At 33.6% G+C, this 23,332-nt stretch overlaps 1 protein-coding gene and 3 long non-coding RNA genes across 5 annotated transcripts; 2 read left to right on the plus strand and 2 right to left on the minus strand.

The window, feature by feature from the left end:
* Positions 1-1,648: 1,648 nt before the first annotated feature.
* LOC112750292 (uncharacterized) lies at positions 1,649-6,455 on the minus strand. The gene is made up of 11 exons (XM_025798939.3): positions 6,018-6,455; positions 5,692-5,839; positions 5,466-5,537; positions 4,818-4,889; positions 4,504-4,575; positions 4,269-4,412; positions 4,107-4,187; positions 3,935-4,006; positions 3,568-3,639; positions 2,876-2,947; positions 1,649-2,085 (listed from the first exon to the last, which is right to left on the minus strand). The coding sequence occupies exons 1-11, from the start codon at positions 6,109-6,111 to the stop codon at positions 1,995-1,997; spliced, it is 990 nt and encodes a 329-aa protein (XP_025654724.1). The 5' UTR covers positions 6,112-6,455; the 3' UTR covers positions 1,649-1,994.
* Positions 6,456-7,606: 1,151 nt separating this feature from the next.
* LOC140178935 (uncharacterized) lies at positions 7,607-9,253 on the plus strand. Its single transcript, XR_011872025.1, has 2 exons — positions 7,607-7,840; positions 7,920-9,253. It is a non-coding gene; the product is annotated as an uncharacterized lncRNA (long non-coding RNA).
* A 7,333-nt stretch (positions 9,254-16,586) lies between these two features.
* Positions 16,587-19,264, plus strand: LOC112750289 (uncharacterized). The gene is made up of 4 exons (XR_003175620.3): positions 16,587-17,250; positions 17,723-17,794; positions 18,594-18,707; positions 18,921-19,264. It is a non-coding gene; the product is annotated as an uncharacterized lncRNA (long non-coding RNA).
* Positions 19,265-19,383: 119 nt separating this feature from the next.
* On the minus strand, positions 19,384-22,168 carry LOC140178936 (uncharacterized). 2 transcript variants are annotated; one of them, XR_011872027.1, is made up of 3 exons: positions 21,718-22,168; positions 20,239-20,605; positions 19,384-19,793 (listed from the first exon to the last, which is right to left on the minus strand). It is a non-coding gene; the product is annotated as an uncharacterized lncRNA (long non-coding RNA). The 2 variants fall into 2 exon arrangements; XR_011872026.1 differs by lacking the exon at positions 19,384-19,793 and having other exon boundaries at positions 20,027-20,605; positions 21,718-22,161.
* Between the last annotated feature and the right edge of the window lie 1,164 nt (positions 22,169-23,332).

Raw genomic sequence — 23,332 nt, forward strand, 5'->3', positions numbered from 1 at the left:
TTATCCACTACTAGAACGCAAGAAAGGATAGAAGTATCTACCCAAGTTAAAAGGCTAGGGGAAACTTTAGTCGACATATTGAGGACAACAGAATGCGACATAAAGGCTATACTTACAGATGCAAAATGAAGAGATCATTACTACAATAACTCGGACGTCGTCCAAAAGAAGTTGGTCAAAAACAAGTAAAACCAAAGAAAGCCATTTTCTTTTTTCTACAAAGCACGCGAAAATGGTGTCCCTACTATGCTATCAGAAACCGACATCACCATATGGTTAGCGACACCATTGGGGGCAATACGAATGCAACCAAACAAACAACAAAGCGGCTATAATTTTCACGGCTATAATTTTCAAAAATTTTTGCAAAATTTAGAATTCCTCAAGATGATCTCAATAGACAATCAAATGACAATAAACAATTTCAAACAAGTACAATTCTACAAAATAACAGACACAGCCAAACATTCTATATCAGTCTCAATCGATGGAGAAGACCGAAAGACTTCTTAGCAAAATTAACGCAACAACAGTTAAAAGCAACTCCAAGAATAAAAAAACTAACATATCAACATCGACGACAATTTTTTTTCAAGGGACCATTCAGAACAGTCTCAAGCAAATAGACCATAAAGATTGACAAGAAGATAAGGCACCAACCTTGACGAAAGCCAAAAAGGAGAGGGGCACGTCAAGCGACAATTCACGGATGATCCTCTTCGTTAAACGCAAGCCAAAACGAAGAAAGTCTTGGAAATGGAATCGCAAAGTGAACTACTAAAAGAAAGGAGAAAATATTTACAGTAACAAGGAAGAAAAAGTTTTCTGCGAAAGAAGAAAGCGAAGAGAAAAGTAGCAAAAGAGTTTCAGAAGTATGGAAATGAAGAAGAAGAGGTGAAGCATTTTTATAAGAGAGAAGGGGCAAAAAAGTCCTATCAGCCCCCTCTTAAAGACGTGCGTGCATCCCAAGGAAACTGCCACGCCAAGTTAGCCCCTCATTTAAAGGAGGTAACGTTCAAAAATTCAAAAATACGTCGAGTACCCGATCTCATGAGGCTGGCATACCCCACATCAAAGCTGAAGCCACTAAATGCTCGAGTCTGACCTATCGGACTCAAGCAGAGGTGTTATTCATACCCTAATCCAACAAATAAGGGCAGACCCAATAAGGAGAAGAGGTCCGACCCACAGAAGAGGCCTCTAACCCATACCCAACTTCTTTAAAGAGGTCGGACACCATGAAAGGAACCTAGATCTACTTGCCCGAGCAAGTAATTGTCTCTGCGAATCTCTCCACTATCTCTATCTTTTCTAAAAGATAGACCTCAACAAATTCTCAAGATAAAAAGGAACGGTTATCCATCAATAAAGATGGAACTACTGCAACAAAGTTATCAAATTTACTATAAATACACTGACACCCATCAGGTATTATTTACATTTTAATCTACAAAAAACCTGCCTAAACCTTCTCATGAGAAACTCGGACAAATGACACCTCAGTATCAACAAGTCGGAGCTGCCATATAAAGGGATCTGGACCTCAAGTTCAGGCCCAAATCAACGTTTTAAGTAACCCTCGGAACAAATCATAATATGCATTTCTTGTAACATTGAACGAGTTAAGTATTAAACCCACAAGAACAAATGTCAAGTATATATATATATATATATATATATGGAAAAGCTCAATTTCTTGTATGTTTATCAGAACCAACTACCAAGACTTCTCTGGTAGATGAGTTGTGAACCGTAAGAATAATGCTTCCGTGTTATCTATCTCGTGACTTCAGAGCCGTTCTATAGTACAAAACTACAAAGGAACAAAAAAGGAGATGTGAAACGTTGGTCGATAATAAGCTTTAGACAAAAATTTGGATTACCTATTAGGCTATATTTCACTTGGGACTATTAGAGGAACTATTTTTTATTTTAATAATTATACATTCACACTTCCTGGAAAATTAAAATAATTTTGATTTGGTTTTATATAACTAAACAAGGAAGTCTGCATCAGAAACTTCGAGCACTTTATGAAAACCAATGGGGTTGACACCAGGTCGGAATGCATTTCCTTCAATGTACCTGTTTAACAACACAATGTTACCAGTTCAATGAGAATAACTGTTTTAGCGAGGGTGCCTTTTTGTTTTTAAAAAGTGATTTCACGGGACAAATTTTCTTTATAATTTTTTATAGAGAAAAAATTCTAAACTGTCCTGACAATTACTTCGAAACACGAGGCCCTCAACGAAAAAAAAATACCCTTTCCGGCCTTTGAATTTTATTTCTGTGAGACTGATTAGCGTTTTTGTCAACATTTTCTCTGTGTATTAATAGAATAAATCTACATAACATGTTAAACTGTTGATTCATCTGTTAAGAATCAACTAAGATTTACAAATTCTTTTTTGTTGGGGATCTTGTCTTTTAGGGGGTAATTGTTAGCTTTTTTTAATTATATTTTTTAAATACATGGACTAAATTTTCTGTGTAAAACAAACAAATATTAGTGATTTTTAAATTGTTTTTACTTATAAAAATTAAATGGAAGATATATTAGTGATTAGCGAGTCACATAAACATGTTCTGGAGAGAGATCATTAATAAAAGGACTAATCAGTCTCACGGAGTTAATTATCAGGGGCTGAAATGGGTATTTTTTTTTTTCTTAGGGGTTTCATAGTCTTTCAAAAAAATTAAGGGGTCGGGATGGGTATTCACCCTTTTTTTATATGATAATTGAAAATGCCTGGTTCTCTTTAAAATTTATCCAACTTAGCTAAAAAATTTTCTTTTCCCAGTAAATAAAGAAATTTTCTGGTAAAATAAACTGAAACAAACACATTGTTAATTAAATATGTTGGAAACTTACATTTCTTTCAAGAATGGATGCTTGTAAAAGGGTTCCGGGATTCTCCCTGAAAACTGGTTATGATCCAAGTACCTGAAACAAAGATAGAAAACATATACATATTGAAATTACAAAGTAAAAGAAAGAAAATGCCAAACATATATATTGCAAGTATCTACATATTTGATACCCTAAATAGCAGTGTCCAAAGAAAATCAGAGAAAATTCCCATCTCCATTTTTACACGAGACATAAATATGATCAAACTATATTATAGTATTGTAAGTAGAGAATCAATACTATCTTCGTTTCAAACTAATTGCCGATTTTACTTTTTTTATATAGTAGAAAAATATAAATGTATTTAGACACATTTATGTCCAAGTACAATTGATTTTTCAACATAATGGACAAAGTGAAAATGGAAAACATAAAGGGCTGATTGACACTAGCATCACTTTTTCTACATGGCCTCCTCTATAAGCTTAATAATATTGCAAGCATGAGAAACAAATGTAAACTAAATTAAACGAAACGTTATATTGCAACAAAACATAAAAATTGATTATTTTATGATTAAAAAAATCTAGAGTCTCTACTTGATGCAAATGCCCTGAATACATTTTTCAATCAATTCCTAGTTTACATATCTCTAAAAATGTATTTTACTGGACCAGAAACTATCAAAGAATTTGGTTGGAAAACAAACTTACAAGTATGTCAATTTAGGAATATGAGCAATGCTAGACGGTATAACTCCTGACATCTTGTTGTAAGACAAGTACCTGCCACCAACAAACAGGCACCACTTTTTTGTAACAATAACGACAACGGAATTGTTTAGCAATTTTGTCACATGCTATCATGACACACCCGGGAATCAAACTCTTATGAGTGTCCAAGTTTAAGTTCCAAAATCAAGTTGCGAGTTGCAAGCATAAGAGTTGAGTGTTATGATTTAAGTTTAGCTAAACCTCATGAGTTTAGCTGACCTCTTGAGTTTGATAGCCTTGCACTAACCACACACACATACAGAGGGAAGATGAGATATAGAGAGATAGAAGAAAATGTAATACTCACAAGATTTCAAGACTAGTCAAGTTAGCAAGTTGTGCAGGTATTCCTCCCGTAAAATAGTTATTGTTTAGATATCTGGGTATAACAAAACTTGTTAATATTCACAAGCGAATGCAATCCATTTAAGATCCAAAGGTTACATCTAAGAGAAAATAAATAGCCTGTAAAAACTTACAGGTTGCGAAGTGCTGGGAAGCAACCTTCAATACGAATGAGTTCCCTTATGGTACCAACCAAATGATTGTTACCAGCATCCCTAGAAACACGAGAAACCATTACTATCAGATATAAATAGTTTACTGTGCACAAGCAGATCCCCGTAAGATTCGAACATTACAAGTGCCGAAGGTTTTGTAGTGTGCCCAATTCTGGTGGTATTCTTCCAGTTAAACGATTTTCATGAAGGTAGAGGTAGCGAAGGTTAGGAAGATTTGCAAGCTCCTTAGGGATTTCTCCCTTGAAGTTATTGAAGCTTAGGTATCTGCATAATGTTATCATATCTCAATTGCAAGTTAAATAAGAAAATGGGGCAAGATAAGACTATCGAGCACAGTGGAGTAAGAATTACTCACAGATGAGTTAAACTTTTAAGCTCACCGATTTCTGGAGGAATTGCATCTTGCAATTTGTTCCACCTCAAATTTCTGTAAGAGTAATGACATGAACCACAACATAATAGAAATAAAACTATCAGGCGTTAACAATTGAGAGTATAGAAAGCAACGGAAAAAGCATAATAATCATAAATCAACAGAAGTTATTAATGCAGATTATAGATTACAGAAAAATAAAGTATGTCATTATAATGCATCATATCAAAATTGAAGTATTCAGAAAACAAAATGCATGGTGGAACCAGAAAGTGGGAAGGAATAATTAATCATACAGTATCTTAAGACGCTTCAAACGTCCAATTTGAGGAGGAATAGGCCCGGTCAACTTGTTATTATGGAGATCCCTGCAATGAGAATACAATATTCGATCATATAACAGTTTTTACCACTATAAATACATTGCTAAACATCATTCCAGTCTAGTTAAAATTATAAATCTTTCACCAATGTACGTCTACATCTCTCTCTAGGTTATATTGAGCACACTTATATATGCACATTAAAAGTTACCAGAGTAAACAAAAAACCTACAATTAAACACCAAGACATAGGCTAAACTATCCAAGGTCTATAATAGCAACATCTAATTCAATATGTTATTGCAAACTAGGAATCCAACCTTCCAGTACCAAGGTTTCATCAGCCAACCAATTACCATCCTTAGATTCAGCCAAGGTTATCATACTCTAAAGTTAACTCAATGTGTTTACAAGTTCTGTCTCCAATAGGGTTTACTCTTCAAGATTTCCAGTTCAGCTAAATCCATGTAAACTCCACAACTACCTTTGATTTCAGCAAAACTACTTGAACAGCATACACATACAACTTTCCAAATTGGCCTTCATTTCATGAGCATCCAAGTCCAACATAACTATAACATATAAATGGAAGATCCAAAATAATTGAAGTAATATGCTTACAGCCGTGTAAGATCCAACAAGCTTGTCACAGCAGTAGGAAAAGGTCCCACAATAGACACAGCATACACCTCACTGAAAATAAAGAAAAATAGCCGAATAATTCCGATTACTCCATCTATGCCAAAAGTAAAAAACACGTTCTTCTCTTTTTCTTTCACATAGCATAACACAATTGAATCTTTTAATAAACTGAACATGAATGATAGAAAAGAAACATTATACTCACAGCTCGGTAACAACACGATAATCACCGACAGTGGAACAGGTGACACCAGACCATGCAGGTAGATCTCCATCACCGCAGGGGTCATCTCCAACCCACGCATACACCACTCTCCAACCAAGCGAAGCCTTGATCTCATTCAATGCTTTAACTGCCAAAAATAGAACCCAAAAAATAAGAAAAATAATATCTTTATGAAAAACAAAACGTGCCCATCACCGATTCCGACCCAAAGCGCAACCTCACCAACGGAATCAGAGAAAGGGTAAGAGAAAACCACATGGGTCGAGTGGTGTTTTTAAGAAGAGAGTAAATCACATAAACGTTACCGTCACGTTTGAGGGTCTTGCAGTGAGCAAGGTTTGGAATTGATAGTGAGGAAACGAGAATCAGGGAGAGTAGAGTGAAGGATATTAGCGCCATTTCGATGGGCGCTTTGAAGAGATCCTTTTTGCTCTAGATCTGATCAAGTGTTTGTTTCTTATTGTTCTTGTTATTGATCTTGATGTCGATAATAATTGAGACGTTTCTGTATCTTGATTTCAAGGTGACAGATTTTGCGCAGAAACTTGGGATTTTTCGATTTTAAGTGTGAAAGGATATGATTTGAAGTTGGAACTCAATGAAAGCGGCATGGAACTGGAAACTGGGAAGTGAAAATCTTTAGGCACTCGTCGTCGGCACTGAATTTCTGTACCATTTAGTATTTCACTATTTCTTTATGAAAAAGTGTATGGCCAGAAACTTTTTCAAATTTTAGCAAGTACCTAATCAGTAAATAAAAGTAAATTATTAAATAAAATTTTATATCAATTTTATATCATTAAAATTATTATTAATAATTATTTAATGTTATAAATCATAAAAATTGCTGTCTCTATTACTTTTTTTTTTTTTATTATTTAGTGTTTTAGTACTGCTACTTGTTTTGTTTATTTATTTGGAGTATTTATTTATAGAATTTAATCACAAGAAAAACTTACAAGAAGGAAACGTTTTTGCTAGCCTGTTTGTGATATTGCGTTCTGGCCAGATTTGTGTGTGAATTGTGATTGACTATGACTTAAGGTCCGGTTTATTGGGCAGTTAAAATAGCAATACAAATAAACAATACAGCGACGGTCTAAAGAAATAAAAAAAATATTAAAAAATTATCAAAATTTATTATTTTTTATTATCATTTAATTATTAATATTTAAAAAAATGAGATAAAATATATTATTAGATTATTAGATTAAAATAATTATATTAAAAAAATTAAATTAATAACTAAATAATAGATAAAAATAATAAATTTTGATAGTTCTTTAGTATTTTTCACAAATAAATAATCAATTTACTATGAATTAAATTTATTATTTATATAAAATACATGTGTAAAAAATATTAAAAAATTATTAAAATTTATTAATTTAACTAGTAGTTAGTCAATAATATTTAAAAATATAGTGATTACTAAAAGTACTAACAAAAATTAAAAGCAATAAATTTTGTAGGTTATTGAATTTTTAAAATTATTATAATATATAATATATATTAAAAATAATTTAAATAACACATTTATAAATGCATAATGATTATAACTGATTCATGTATACGTTCTATTTTTAATACACAAACAATACAATAAATGAACAAAATATTATAATAAATTTAGAGTAATTATTTAAATTAGTTTCAAAGATTTGAAAAGTAGATATTTTAATTCCTAAAAAAAATTAATACATATGTCGATTTTTGTAGTTTTTTTTCATTGGCGAAAATAATTCCCAAACTAATTTCTGAATTCTGACGTGACTCACTAACAAAAATTACTGAATTGGCACATTAACTCGCACACGTGGTCATTAAGTATCACGTGTGCTAAGGGACAAAACAGTTTCTAACTTTTTTCTTCACCTTTTCAACTATGTTCTTCATCCACTGCACTACCCTATCTTCTTCATCCTTTTTTTTCTTTTCTACCCTCTCCGTTTCTTATCCCTTTTCACTTCTTAACAACTACCTCCTCAATTGCGATTCTGTCGCCCCACTCATCATCGCTGCTACTTCCTTCCTTTCCGCTGACCACTGCCTCTTTTCTGGCGACCTCGTCTGAACACCCAACTCTCCTTTCCACGAGAATCAATTCAATCTTGACTTGGGAGAGAAGGTTGTTCTAGTTCCAACATTTACTTAGTTATCCTATCGGTGAAAGTTACTGTGTTTAACAACTATTGTCCATTTTTAAGGTTGGAGATGTTATATTACCTCTACGGGTGAAAAGTAATGCTAGAGTTCGTTCATCAATAAGCATAGGTAAGATCTTGAATCTAACTATGTCTCAAAAAAATTTGCATTAGTAGATAGACCTTATTTTTGGATATAAGCAAAGAGAGAAGGTAGGTGTCTTATTGCATCACTTGTAGATATTTGAACCTCCATATATTGTCTGGCTCTTATATTTTCTTAAGCTTACTTTTACGTTGGTAAAATTTTTCTTTTTCTTGTCAAAAATACTCTACAAACTATTTCCACTAATTAAATCCATGTATTCATATTTATTGAAGACTCTGGTTTACTTGTGGGAATTTATAATCATGGACTCCCATGACAAAAAGAGTTCCTTTTTTTCCTTTAATTTTATTGAGTTAGAAAACAAAGTTTTTATTTAAAGTCTTTTTTTTTGCATTGATGCTTGATTGTCATAATATACAATTTTACCATCATGATGATTTTTGATGTATAATGTAATCTAGAATAAATGTAAATGCTTTTAAGATTAATAAGATAATTAGGTTTATGAAATTTTACAATAAATTTATATATTTTTTTAAAATATTAAATAAGTTTTTTAAAAAATTACTATTAAACTTATTAGATTTTTAAAAAACAAAGCATCAAATAAATTTAAAAGAGTTGCAACTAGAGTTATTAATGATGGATTTTTTTCACAAATTGAATTACAACTGCATTATTTTATCAAATAATTTTTTTCAAAGATAAATTTGTATTTATTTAAATAAAAAGAATATAGTTATCCAAATAGGACAAAGAAAGAAAATAACACGAGTCTTCTGATGCTTTAACAAAGCTAGAAATAGATAATGATAAAAAAAAGAAAAAAATTATTCCTTAAATTTAAGCTTGGTGGGAGTTCATTACTGAAGATGAAGTAAATATTAAAGTATCTTCTTGGAAATTGCTATTACTTTATTTGGAGAGGCTCCTTCTTGTGTCGAAGATGAAGCAATTTCTAGCTCAATATGTATTCTAGCAAATTAAAACTACTGGCGGAAGGACGAAGGTTCTTTATTTATTCTGACTCGTGTGCCTGAGGTGAATTTTTTTCTCCTTTCAACGTTGAAATTAGAACAATTTTTGTCTTTTTCATCCATGACTCCATTAAGAGGGTTTCTACTCCAAATTTTTTATCTCTTAATTTTTTGCATGTAAATAGGTAGTTAAAGGCTGTTTTCCTATAGTATGGCATTAAAGCTAAGAGCCGATCATGTAATGCACGTAATAACCTAACTTTTAGCATGTTATGACCAATGTCAATCGTCAAGTATTACTATTCAATTAATCTATAGGATTCTAGACCTTATATATTGTATATTATTATTCAATGAGCTTGTAGCATTATTTGGATCGTAGGTTAGTTAAGATTATATGAATATTTTCACAACGAAGTTCGAAAGCGATGAATCATACAAGCACTTAATATAACAACAAAATATAGCAGAAAGGCATATACTATATGTGGATGGCCACTAGGGCGCAGTTTCATACATAAGATTGGTCAATACATTCGACTTCACTTATATACATAGTACCCATAGCATAATAAGTAGATATATACATAACTGACACTTAGGCTTCGGCTCACATATAAGTCCCTACTCTAGAACTTGTCTACCAAAGTAAAATCATCTCCCTCCAAAAGATTATCTACAATGAAAGTATATTACTAGCTACGAAAAACTACTTCCTACAAACATCTGTGAGACTGTTGCATATCGAGTCCATCATACGTGGCCATTGGGCTACTGCCTGGCTCTCCATCTCCCATCTTTCCTCCCTCTGACAAACTGAAGACTAGGTCAATAACTATGTGATTTTCACTGGCCTCGGCATCCTCCGATGGATCTTCTTCGGATGAAGTCGATATAAAGCCATTGGGAATGATTGTGGCCAAGACCTCTCCCAAGAGACCAAATTACTTGACCATCGGGTCCAAGGATTGGTAATCAAGCATAGACTCCACCGGTATCACTGGCCCAGGTGCTGGGTCAAACTAGTGTGGATACTCAGGCAAAAAGATGATAGGAGACTCCAACTCCGAGTCCATCTAGTATAGTGGCTGTGGTGAAAAAGAGTGGTGGGTGCCTCTAATATACAATTTAGATAATAAAAAACCGAAAGACAAGTCGAAGTCAAACTCAGGACTAAATAAAGGATGTGAAAAAGTTTTATCAGAAAGGATGTACATGCACGCACGTGGTTCTCCCCATATGAGAGTGCTACCCTCATATGGGATCGTCCTAGTGGCATAGTGCAGAGTACTCAAAAAACACTACTCCCGAGCCCATCTGTAGAATGAGGTAAAGAAGGGAGGTTGAGAACCTAAAGTTCCCAATAGGATGTGAAGAGGGAAGTCGGGGGTTTTGGGTACTTAACCCTAAGAAATTTGTTACTACGCTATCAAGTTACCTCTAGGGATATTACACGCTCTTATCAAAATAGTAAAAGAATAACAGGAAATACAATTACACATGCAATCACAAATCATAGAGAAATGCAGCAAGTAGGCATGCTACATGTCTAACCCTACACAAACTATAAGCTCATGCGTCGGTTGACTACCCGCAACCCAACGTTACTCAGAGTAACGTCCGAATATGATCTCTTAACTGTGTTGGTCATTCTATGTACCTCATGGTTGTAACGATGTCAATTCTGGTGCTGAACAATTGATGTAAGACTTGATACCACTAAAGGCTCACAGTGAGAGACAGATTCTATTATAGGCATCCCCACCTCTTTCGACACTAGCCAAACGGGTTAATTCCTTTGCTTGCCAGCAGGCGGTCTTTCTTAAGAGACCTGAGACTTTTTCATTTATCTTAGTAAATTTTAGTACATTTAAAGGACTTTTTGTCTTTAGTCATTTAAATTACTGAAATGTACCATTTCTCTAAGAGATTCTTTTGCCCTTAATCTTTATTCATAAAGTTTTTTACACTTTTTCTCCTTTATTCTTAAAGTTTTTTAAGACATTCTTTTTCTTATTTATAGTTTTGTCCTTAGCAACTTCTAATGTGACATTTCTACCCTTTCTTTATTTTTACCACATTAGTCTTATACTTATTCTTAAATGACTATTTTACCTGTAACTCATTAACTACTAGTTTTTTACCTTATCTTTTACCGAATCGCCCCGAGTACACCTTAGTTTACTATTTCATTCTGAGACATTTTACTAATGATAATTTTATCCTTTTTAGTCTAATTTACCATTTTACCCCTAATTTCTTATCCTTATCTTATGCGTTTGCTATATCTATATTTTTTACCCTTAGACTCTACTTTTTATATTATTTATAACTGGATCTTTCAATAATTACTTAGCACCCGTAGACTTTACCCCTTATGCCAATTATGCCTGAATCTTTTTACAATTATCCTTATTGTCCTAGACCTTCTATATCTTCTATATCTTTATTTCCTAGCCCACTTTAACTCCTAGTTACATCTAGGCCAGATTTAGTGCATCATATATTTTTCATTGAGCAAAATTTTATGATATAAGTATTCATGCATCAAAATATCTAGAGTTTATTCATTATCACAAATTGTCATTAAGCATCAACGAAGGCACTTTATGCATATAGTAAGTTTTCTAGCTAGTCCTAACTCTTACTTCTTTAGTCAAGATCCTCAAATCACTTTTACGGTTGCTCTAGGCTCCAAGAACTTTCTAAGAAAAGCAATATGTTATTTAATTATAAAGCCTCATGGCTAAACCCATGGTGAAAGGAATGGAGTGGATTCTCACTTCCTTGAGCTTGAGTCTTGAGTAATCCTAGAACATCATATATGAGTGAGATATGGTCAAATAATGAGAGTGCATCTTCTTGCTCCTACCGGGCCATATGGCCGAATGTATAGTGGAAAAATAGAGGAGGATTTCTTATCCTTTGTGCTTTGAATTTTGATGTTCTCTCTACTCTTTTGGAAGCTCATAGTATTAGCTTGCTATACAAGGAATGAAGAACATTAACTCTCCATAAGAGAGCATGATTGCCGAATGTATTAATAAGAAAAGAAGAGGGTAAACTCCTTACTCACCTTAGGGATTCTTGAAGGAGATTTAGCAAAAGAATTAGAGAGGTTATCCTAGTTGGTTTTCTCAAAGGGTTGAATGTTCTTGATAATGGAAGAGGGAATTGTATGACGGTGAAGTTAGTTTCTCTCTTTTTCTTCTCTCTAAGCCTTGGCCTCACTTTCTCTTTCTCTCTAGTTATTTTTCCTAATCTCACTTAGGTTTTGTTTGGATGTTAAAAAAAAAATGGAAGGCAGGAAAATAAGAGGAAAGAAAATAAGATGAAAGAAAATGGAAAGAAAAGTTGAGTTATTTATGTGTTGTTTGGATGAATAGAAAATAGATGAAAAGAAAAGTGAGAAGAAAGAAAATCATAATAGTATAAAATTACATTAATACCCTTATTATAAAATAAGTATAAATATTTTTATTTATTCATATTTTATTATATTTTATAAATATTATAATTTTATATATTTGATTTAAATTATTTATCTAATACATATAATATTTAAATATAAATTTTTATTATAATAATATATTAAAACTAAATTTATATTAATATTTGTTAATAATAATATAACTAAGGGTAGTATTGAAAATTTAAAAATATAGCACTTTTTTTCTTGTTTTTTTGTTTGTGATGGAAAGAATTTTTTTTTAGTGAGACCCATACAAAAATTTTTTTTCCTTCCTATTTTCTTTTATAACCAAACAAAGAAAAATATCATTTTCCATCTATTTTCTTTCTATCCATTTTCTTTTCACTTATTTTCTGTCAAACCAAACATAGTGTTAGTGATTAAGAATATGGTAAAAGATAAGAGGTGAAAGTAAAATATTTATAGAGGAATGAGAGATTTACACGTTGGAATAATGGAGAGATAATGTTAAATTTAATGGTTTTTACTTTATTTTACTCACGGTTACCCACTAATTACCTTATTTGATCATCAAGGTAAAATTTAGAGAGAGAGAGAAATTTGGTTATGTGAGGAGAGGGTGGAGTGAAAAATGTGAGTTATGCGTGATGAAATTTGGATAATCTCATTCATAATTCTCCAAGTTAATTTATCACATGATAAATTAATATCAGAAGAATAGCCTCAAAAGAGAAGGATTAATCTAGTTATAAAATCTAGTGGCTAAGATTACTCCTCAATGGATAATTACTAAGGTGGTAATTTCTTAGCCATGTGTTTTTACCGTAGCCAGCAAAAATAGATATCTATACTGATATAGGTAGTTCCGTTATCATATAGTATCTATACTCCAACATATTTCTAAAATATTTTGGTGATGATAAACGAATCAAGAAATATACCTGTAAAAATATATTATTGGAGTTAAACTCTAAAATGCTCTTTGAGATTGGCATCGTGCACTAAAATTGTCCCTGAGATTCTAATTGCACTAATTACGTTCCTGAGATTGAAAAAAGTGCATCATATTAGTCTCTGACCTATTTTCCATTAACGACATGATGATATGGTATGATGACGTGGACTGTAAGTGACACGTGTCACTTCATGATTTGACCACGTGTAATGGTATGATGATGTAGTGACCAGTGACACTTGGCATGCTGACGTGGATGGTTATACCACGTGTCACAATGTTATTTGGCCACGTGTCCGTTTGTGCCACGTGTCGCAACCGTATTCGTTCACGTGTCATCCATTATGTTATCGTTGTATATGCACCAAATTAGTCCCTCACTTTGCATTAAGTGACTCATTTTAGTTCCTGAAATTGAATGTCGTGCACCAAACTAGTCCCTTCACCAGTTTTTTCTCATTTTTTTCTATAAATTCAAAATTCTCAATATTTTTGAATGCATTAATTTCAATTCTATTTTTTCACATGTTCTTCAAATAAAAATGTTTTTATAAAATATTTTTTTCTCTTGCGAAACCCTAACCGCCGACTTAGAGTTGACGTGAAGGCTTTTCAAGCACCTTCACTACCATCTCCGACCTCTTTCAGTACTTTTATTAAAAAAAAAAAATTCTTGCGGATACCCCTAATAACCGCCGTCTTAGAGTTGACGTGAAGGCATTTCAAACTTCCCTCATTACCATCTCCGACCTCTTTTGTCTAGACTACAGAAGTCAAAGATAGTAGTGAGGGTGCTTGAAGTGCCTTCAATCTAGTTCATTTACACATAACGAAAACGTGTATTTCATAAGAAAAAAAAATATTTATTTTAATTATTAATTTATTGTTAAAAACACATATTTTTTTTATGGAAAAATGTGTCTAATCAATCATATAATTATTTTTTTATAATAACATACTTAGACTATCTCTATTTTGGTCCCTGAAATTCACGCGATTACCTATTTTGGTCCTTGAAATTCAAAATTACCTATACTGGTCCTTTAGATTCAATCCCAGCACCAATGTGGTCCCTCGAATCTTTCCGGCGATGACTAGACAAACGGAATGCTGAGATGGCATTCTCCCTGCTACGTTGGATGATGAGTAAACGACGTCGTTTATCCTTGGCATCCAAACAAGTCAGAAATGTCGTCGCTTTGTATATGAAGGGAGAAGAAACGATGAAGACCCAAAATAAAGTATTCTTCTTCTCCTCTACCTCCACTATTCTTCATTTCTGACTTGTTTGGGTACTAAGGGTAAACGACATCGTTTACTCATCATCCAATATAGTAGGGAGGGCGCTATATCAGCACTTCGTTTGCCTAGTCATCACCGGAAAGAGTCGAGGGACCATATTGGTGCCTGAATTTGAATCTAGAGGACTAGTATAGGTAATTTTGAATTTCAGGGACCAAATTGAGTAATCGCGTGAATCTCAGGGACCAAAATGGGTATTTAGTCAACATACTTATATATTACAAAATTTACCAATGTTAAATTATTAAACAAAATTATATAATTAAAACTAAAAAGTAAAATCTTAAAAATTTTTATGAAAGTACTTGTATTTAAATGATATATGAAAAAATAGAATTGAAATTAGTGTATCCAGGATATTAAAATTTTAAATTTAAAAGAAAATGAGAAAAAATTGGTGAAGGGACTAGTTTGGGGCACGACATTCAATTTCAAGGACTAAAATAAGTCACTTAATGCAAAGTGAGAGACTAATTTAGTGCATATACAACGATGGCATAATGAATGACACGTGGACAAATATGGTTGCGACACGTGGCACAAATGGACACATGGCCAAATAACATTGTGACACGTGGCACAACCATCAACGTCAGTATGTCACGTGTCACTGGTCGCCACATCATCATACCATTACACGTAGCCAAATCATGAAGTGACACGTGTCACTTACAGTCTACGTCATTATGCCATGTCATCACGTCGTTAATGGAAAATGGTGATTGCTACGGTACGATGATAAATTCATACGTACCGATATATTTAAAATATGGACAAGTAGTAACAAGTCACGTGGAATTTAATTTCCACGTCAGCATTTAATTTTTTCTTTTTTAAATATATATTATATCACAACTTTTACTAAAATACCCTTTTAATTAAATAAAAATAAAAAATATTTATTTATTTAATTTTATAAAAAGACTTAAATACCTTTTTTTGTATATATTAGACAAAAATTACTCTTTTAGATTAATTAAATTGTTTAATTTTAAAATTTAAATAATCTAAAAAACAAAAACAAAAATACATTTAACAAAATTATTTGTCTCTTCATAAACTCTAATCAATTATTTATACCAAAAAAATTAAATAAATTTAAAAAATATTAAACAAAATTACTTTGTTCTTTATTTACTTACTGGGTTCTCACACAACCCTCATCTCTAATTGTTCATACAAAAAAAATCATCCGAAAAATTAAGAAAAAAATTAAAAGAACAGAGCTTCCTATCTTCATCTTCTTGGGTTTTTCACCAGCACACTCTCAACGAGCTTCTCTCTCATTACTAATTCTGAGACTCAAACTCTCTCCACTCTCACTGCCACTAGAGTCTCTCTCGGTCTCACCAGAGTCTCTACTCGTTCACACAGTCACACTCACCGGCGTCTCGTTGCTCCTCTCCTATCGTCGCCGGCGTTTCAACGTCGCGGCCTTCCCTGGGCTCCTCCTCGCCGGCGACAGAAGCACTCGTCGGAACGTCGTCGCTCGTCGTCTTCTGTTTTGCTCTCTCTGTTTATGTTTTGTTTCTCATGTCAATGAAACTTGAAGCTATTGTCATCTGATCTACTGATTAGGATTAGGGTGAATAGATAACAAACTTTACAATATGTGTTCTATGTGAAATAGTTTGCATATGAAATACTTTATCCCACTGTTACCTTCAATGGAGCTGGTTCTGTTGTTTTTCTTTTGTTTCTGGACCTATGAGCCCAGTTATTGTTCCTTGTTCTTGCTTGCTATGGTCCCTTTGCTTTTGATCATAACTTTATATCTATAGGGGGAAACGATGCGGCTTTGTGATTTTTGTGCTAATTCATGTGATGTTCAGCTTGATTGGATTGTTAACATTCCTGAGAAATACAAAAGGAAGAAGTGTGGGATTTTGGAATCTGAAAATCATTTTGGAACTTCCTTAGATAATGAATTGTTAATTTTACTCAATATTATGATTGGGAGTCTGGTGTGATTTCATGGACTGGGGCTTCTAATTTCATTTAGATTCTTCTGTTGGCTTATTCCAATGTTCTAGTTATGAAAACAGAAGCAAAATCTGAGTAGAGTAATTCTGATGTATATATTTTATAAATGAAAGGGTTCATAACAATATGATTCTGCAATACTTTGTGACTTGCTACCCTTTTTTTCCTAAAAGAAAAAAGTCATCTCTTAAATTTCTTGGACCAGAAAATTGGTTTTAATTTGATTATGATTCGATTTTATATAATCCAATCCATGCATAGCCTTTTATTGATCATTGCGTTGGTGTTCTTGCTGCCTCTGCTATAAGTTGAATTTTGCAAATTGTTATTGTGTTTTGGCTGCTAATTTTTGTTGATGCTCAATTCCTATAAACCTGTACTTGCTCTAAACTATTTTTAGTGAATACTTTTATTTCTCTAAGAAAGAACACATTGCAACTGTGCTTAACTACTGTATAATTGTCAGTGTGATGTGTACATATGAAAGTATAGTCATTGTTGTCTTAGTCAACACATGGTTCAATGATTAACAGAACAATGTATTTTATTCAATTTGCTTCCAGAGTTGGCATGTTTGGAGAGTCTTGAAATTTCTTGCAGTAAAGTCACTAATTTTGGCATCAGCTTTCTAAAAGGTACTTTCCGTTTCCTTGTATTTTTGTGGTGTTTCAGAACAATCAGGATTTTTTATTTTATAGGTTCAACCTAGCATTTTCATCTTCTTCCATGGATTTTTCTTTGTTTTCTGTTTTTATGTGAATATATGGTTATAATTCTGAATGCAGCTATCAACCAATCAGTTTGTCTTTTCTGGGGAAAAATTTCAGTTATATATCCAATCTTCCTTGTGCTTCATTTCTTTGATGTAGACTTCAGTTGTATAAATCATTCTTGGAAAAGTCTCTTTGTTTTTCCATTTGTCCTTGTAATTTCTGTAGTTGATATTGTTTATGTTAGTCAGTAGACATGTTGCAGTGTGAACTATAAACAGTACCGATATACAATACTAGCATCTCAGCTTGCCAGTTTGAACAGAATTCTTGAGTTTCAGTATTTCATAATTATCTATGCTTCATTAATTTTCGATGATGTCCTGGTTCATTTCAGGGTTGCAAAAGCTTTCCTTACTAAACTTGGAAGGGTGCCTTGTAACAGCTGCATGCTTGGATTCTCTTGCAGGTTTAATTGCTTCATATACTTTTATGCTTATTATGTTGCTGATCTAGAAAATTGGTCGCTTTATTATATTCCCTAGAAACAATACAACTATACAACTACTAAACCTATAAACCAGCCAACATATTTAAGGATATCCTGCAGTGGTGCCATTGTGAGAATGGTTGAATTCTTGTCTTCTCTCTCTCGATAACAAGTAATTTATAGCTTATTTCCATAAAAACAAATATTCTATGTTCAGAGATATGTTGGATCAAACTTGTTACTATCTTTTCAATACAAGAATGAATGCTAAAATGGGTGATACTTAATTAAGGGGAAAGTAAAATATTTAGGGTACCTAAGCAGATAAACATAACCCAGTCAAATTGGATGAATGGAAAAATCTCTTCCTCTTTGCCAATTCAATCAACTGAACAAGAAAACAAAAGAAGAGTGTATTTAGAAGCAAGCTATTGAATCTAATGGACACCCTCTTTCAATGCACCGAATAATTAGTGCGACTGGAAAAGACTCCAAGGGGCCGTTATGAACCTACATTTTATGGACAATTAATAGCCAGTTGTCCTTTGTCGTTTGATGCTTCTGTTCTAGTTCTGAAATTTGGGAATGCTAGTATGATACGTGAAGGCATATTGCTGGGTATAATGATGGATAAAAAGCCTTTACCCATTCTTCATCCATTTGGAGAGGATATATTGGTAACGCCAGAGTGGATCAATATTACTATTTCCAATTGCACTGATTCTATGTTGTAATTTTTATGAGCTTTATTGTAATTGAATCCTTTTGTTTTCGTCAGTTTACAAAGCATATTGCTAGCTACTTTACTGACCGAACAATCTTAGCCGGTCGAAAGGAGATGGAATTCATGGCTAACTTTTGTGCATTTGAATTTTGGCAGCATCTTTTCAGGGTAAAGTCATATTCCTCCTTCACTTTATGAGCTTCCAAATACCTTAGCATTGTTTAGTTTTTGTATGAGGATTTATTGACGAAAGGTGGAAGGAAAAATTTTCAAGCTGATAATTTTTTTAATTAAAAACTATAATATTGCTCACTAAACATCATGTTTATATTCTCACTCCAAGCTAAGAGACCACAATGCAAATTCTTCTTTTCGTTGCAGGTAATTGATTTGTCTGATAATTCAATGCTACCTAATTCTATGATGATGAATATTGTTCTATCATTATAACAGGGATGCCGAAGAGAAGAGCAGAGAATGTAAACATCTTTTAAAGTAACGATATAGATAGATACACGGATTTCACAAAGAATGGGATCCCAAACTTTTTGCTACACTGTAATTATAATTCAAGCTGTGTTTGGTTATTCCAAATTAAAAATTTTTTCCTTCTTCTCCTTTCTATCCTTGATTGACACAGGTTGAGTTGTATTATATGTCGGAGAAGACAAGAGTGTCCAAATTCCAAACAAAATAATAATAACCAAAATATTATCATATTTGAAGTCTGGTGTTAATTATTGCATAGCAATATAGCATGATTGTTATTGTTATTGTTCAAAACTTGAACGAGGTAGCTATGGACTATGCTACACAATTAATCAACTATTAATTTAATTAAATATAAATGTAAATAGATGGACACTTTGATATAATTTTCCAAAACAGATAAGGTTATTACACAAGCATTCTTTTTTCTTTTTTTTTTCTTCTTTTCTCTACAAAAATACATACTTAAATACAACACCATCTCAAATCCTAGGGATAGGGAACTAGAGATTTCAGCTCCAAAACACAGTTTCCATTGATTGCACCATGCACTCTAAAGCTGTTGGGTCTTTTTTATATTTTCTTCTCGAGGCATCCATCACAGTGCTCAACTTAACGGCTGCAGCTTGCTAACTAATAGCTATGTTAATACAGATTTATTCTTCACAAAATTGTAATATCCCGGCAAGTGGCAACTCAAGGAAGGTGAAGAATGGATTTATGCAAATTGCCAGCAGGAGTTAATAGCTGCTTCCCTGCCTCTAACTAGATCAAATTGTAACCAAAATTCAGAATAAACAAGAAATAAAAATACATAAATTAGGAGAAAGGCTTCAATTTTAGTAAAAACTGAAGCTTCAATAAACAAACCATGTCATAACAGCTATGCAAATAAAAAGAGTAACTAATTTCGGAAGAGGAAAAGAACATGAATATATGATTAAATGAAATGAAGTGAGGAAATAATTGAACTGAAACATGTCTAGTAAACTCCTGGGTACCAAGGAAGATCAGTAGTTACATTTAAAGAATTAAAAGAAGGATGAACACATGAAGAATTCAAAATAAGATTACATAGAAATATGCTTGGTTTAGTAACTTGTTCTTGCCATTCAGGTCTCAACTACCTCAATATTGAATTCTACCTCAACTTTCTTTAGATAATGTACAAATTACGCTTTTAAAAATCTTTTAATTCAATAATACATACTTGATACTTCTTCCACCTTGTGGCTCCCCTTCTACCAACTTGGGCATCATAACAGATGCTTGCTCTTAATTACTCTCAGCATTGACACCAAGGAACCCAAAATATCAAAGCATTCTATGGCTAACCAATATTTCATCCTAGCCATAAATATTACTACAACACTACCTACAGCACAATAAATGCACCAAAGGTCAGCAATTCAACAACAACATTGAAGCATACGAGTAGAGAAATATATTGAGGTATAAACTGGGATCATATCTGATCACGGAGGAGTGACAATAGTTTATCAGTGTCACTCTCTGATAATCCATTCTCAGGAGAAATCTGCAGCTTGGGACACTTGAAGGGATACCCAGGTAAGCATCTATAAAGTGAAAGACAGAGAAGGGCCAATTTAATATCAATTCACAATAAAAAAAATAAAAAAAATAAACAAAAATAATAACAAAAGCTATCTTAAATCCAATTGAATGTCAAACTATTAACATCTACATATGAATTGACAACAAATGTGCAAAAGACGATAATGAAGAACTCTAACTAATGCATCTGAACAAATCAAGGCTTATGTAGAAATCATGACAGACCAACACTGTTATGCTATTCCTTTGATAGCCATTTGGATTTTGGACCTGTAAAATATTCCCTTTCCCTCTTGAATGGTCCATATTCATCTTCGTTTTACAAATTAGATTATGTAAATAACAACGTTGCGAGAACCGAACCGGTCACTAAACCGGTGAAGTGACTGGTTCAATGGTTTAAAGGTTCAACCGGGGTAATTAAATATAAAATAAATTTATTAAAAATTTAATATGTAATTTTAAATATTTAAATTCAATTATTTTTACACTAATAAAATTTAAAATTTTATAATTTCACATAATAAATTGTCTATACTTTATAATTAAGTTCACATACAACTTCAACCATCAATCTTTATAACTAATAAAAATCAAAATACATTTAAATGACAAATAAACTAAATATTTATAATCATAAATGATATAAACCAAGAGTTATTATTATTATTATCCACTTACATTGAGAATTTCAGTAACATTGAAACCAGAAACTTTGACAAACCCAGTACAAAGGGACTTTCTTTGAATTTTCAATGCAAAAAAAATTGAAACACTCTTTCCAGCATACTTCAAAGTTCAAAGAAGTGTATACATTTGAACAAAAAATGTACAAGAAAGAAATATAATTTGTGCGACTGAAAGATGAGAAATGATGAAAAACAATTTTACTATACCACCATCAACAATTCAGAATCAGACAAAATCAGCAACCAAAATTAACAACTCAATCAGAAAAACCAACATAAACAACTCAGAATCTGGAAAAAATTCTAGCATTAACAATGTTCATCAACAACGCAGAATCTGAAAAATCAACAGCCAACAACTCAAAAAATCAGAATAAATAAAATTAACAAAATAACCAAAAATAAATTGAGGCAATAGTGCTTACCAGCGGCGAGGGAGGAAGGTGACGGCGCGGCGAATACTCCACAGCCGATCAGAGAAAGACGTCGCAGTGAGAGAGAGACAGAAAGAGCTCGTAGCCTCGGATAGAGAGAACTCGAAGAGAGATGACTCAAAGAGAGAGATGGGCACCAACAACTCGAGCAGAGACGACGACGGAGAAGCCCTTCGTAGCGGCGTCGCCAATAGTTGCGAGCAAGCACTCAACGTCGAGGAGAAGAGGATCGAGAAGCGAGCAGACCTTCCACGAGCGAGGACGGCACCCAAATCTGTCTCTGCCGGCGGCGACAACACCGTCTATCGGAAGAGAAGAGCTCGACGATGGGATGGGGCTGGGTTCCTACCGTCGTTAGGGTTTGCCCACAGAGAGAGAAAGAGAAAGGGAGGGATGGGTGAGGGGTTCTGATTTCTGGACGTTTGTTTTTTTCTTTTTCTTTATATATATAAATATATATTAATAGTACTGAAACGGGAAAAACCGGACAGTTTTTGCGGTTCACCGATTAACCGCCGGTTTGATCGGTTTTTTGCAAGACGGTTTTTCACATCAACCAAACCGGACAGATGACTGGTTACCGGTTAATCCGGTCGAACCAATCGGTCGGGTTCGATTTTCAGAACAATGGTAAATAAGCATGATTTTTAGTCACATATAAGAAGACTTCTCTGATGCATGCTGGTTAATAGGGGGAGTTACTTCAACAATTATAATAACAACAAATTAGATTTATACCTAGGGTTAGTAGAAGATAGGAAAGAATGCAGAGCTGGCGGCAACAGGGACAGTGGCTGGGGTGGAAGGGTCGAACAGGGGTGGCGCCGACGGGAAGACACTTCGCGACGAACAGGGCTGTGCGAATCTCCAAGCTGGCTCCAGGAACTTGCGACAGTGAGTGACTTCCACAGAACTTGCGACCGCGGTGGTGGCTGGAACGGAGGGTGCGCCGGAAGCTCGAGTTGGAGACTGCATGCATGGTAACTGATAGCGAGAGGTGAGAGTGGAGGGCTGGAGGGTGGAGGCTCGAGAGTGTTGCCTGGGTGAAGAACTGAAGAGTGAAGACTGAAGGCTAGGGTTCTTTTGGCGACAAACGCAGCGTTTTGGGCAAAAATTAAAAATCCGGTCGGGTCACATTTTGGTTCGACCGACCGGTTTTCGACCGGTTTATTGGTTTGATCACGGTTTTCAAAATCTGCGGTTTTGTCCATTGTTCGAACCGCTTTTTTCCTTGGTTCACGATTTACCGGTTTGAACCGTTTTCAGAACTTTACGTTTTTCCCTTATTCCAAAAAACTAGCCAGGTCACGGTTCGGTTCAACCGACCAGTTCCTGGCCGGTTCGACGGTTTAATTGCGGTTTTTGAAATTGGCGGTTTCCACAAGAAAATAATAAAAACAAAAATAATAATAAATATCCTATGTTGTAAATCTAATCTTGTGGAAATTCATAATCATCACGATGGTGATTATCACACAACTTATTAAGATTTTCAATGGTATTTTTTTTACCCTATAGCTGATCATATTATGATTCTTTAACATGAGTGAGACTGCAATCTTCATGCGAACCCCATTATCCACCTAATAAAATTTGAATAATTACA

This window comes from Arachis hypogaea, chromosome 15 (assembly GCF_003086295.3).
Source record: "Arachis hypogaea cultivar Tifrunner chromosome 15, arahy.Tifrunner.gnm2.J5K5, whole genome shotgun sequence".
NCBI classification, from domain to species: Eukaryota; Viridiplantae; Streptophyta; class Magnoliopsida; order Fabales; family Fabaceae; genus Arachis; species Arachis hypogaea.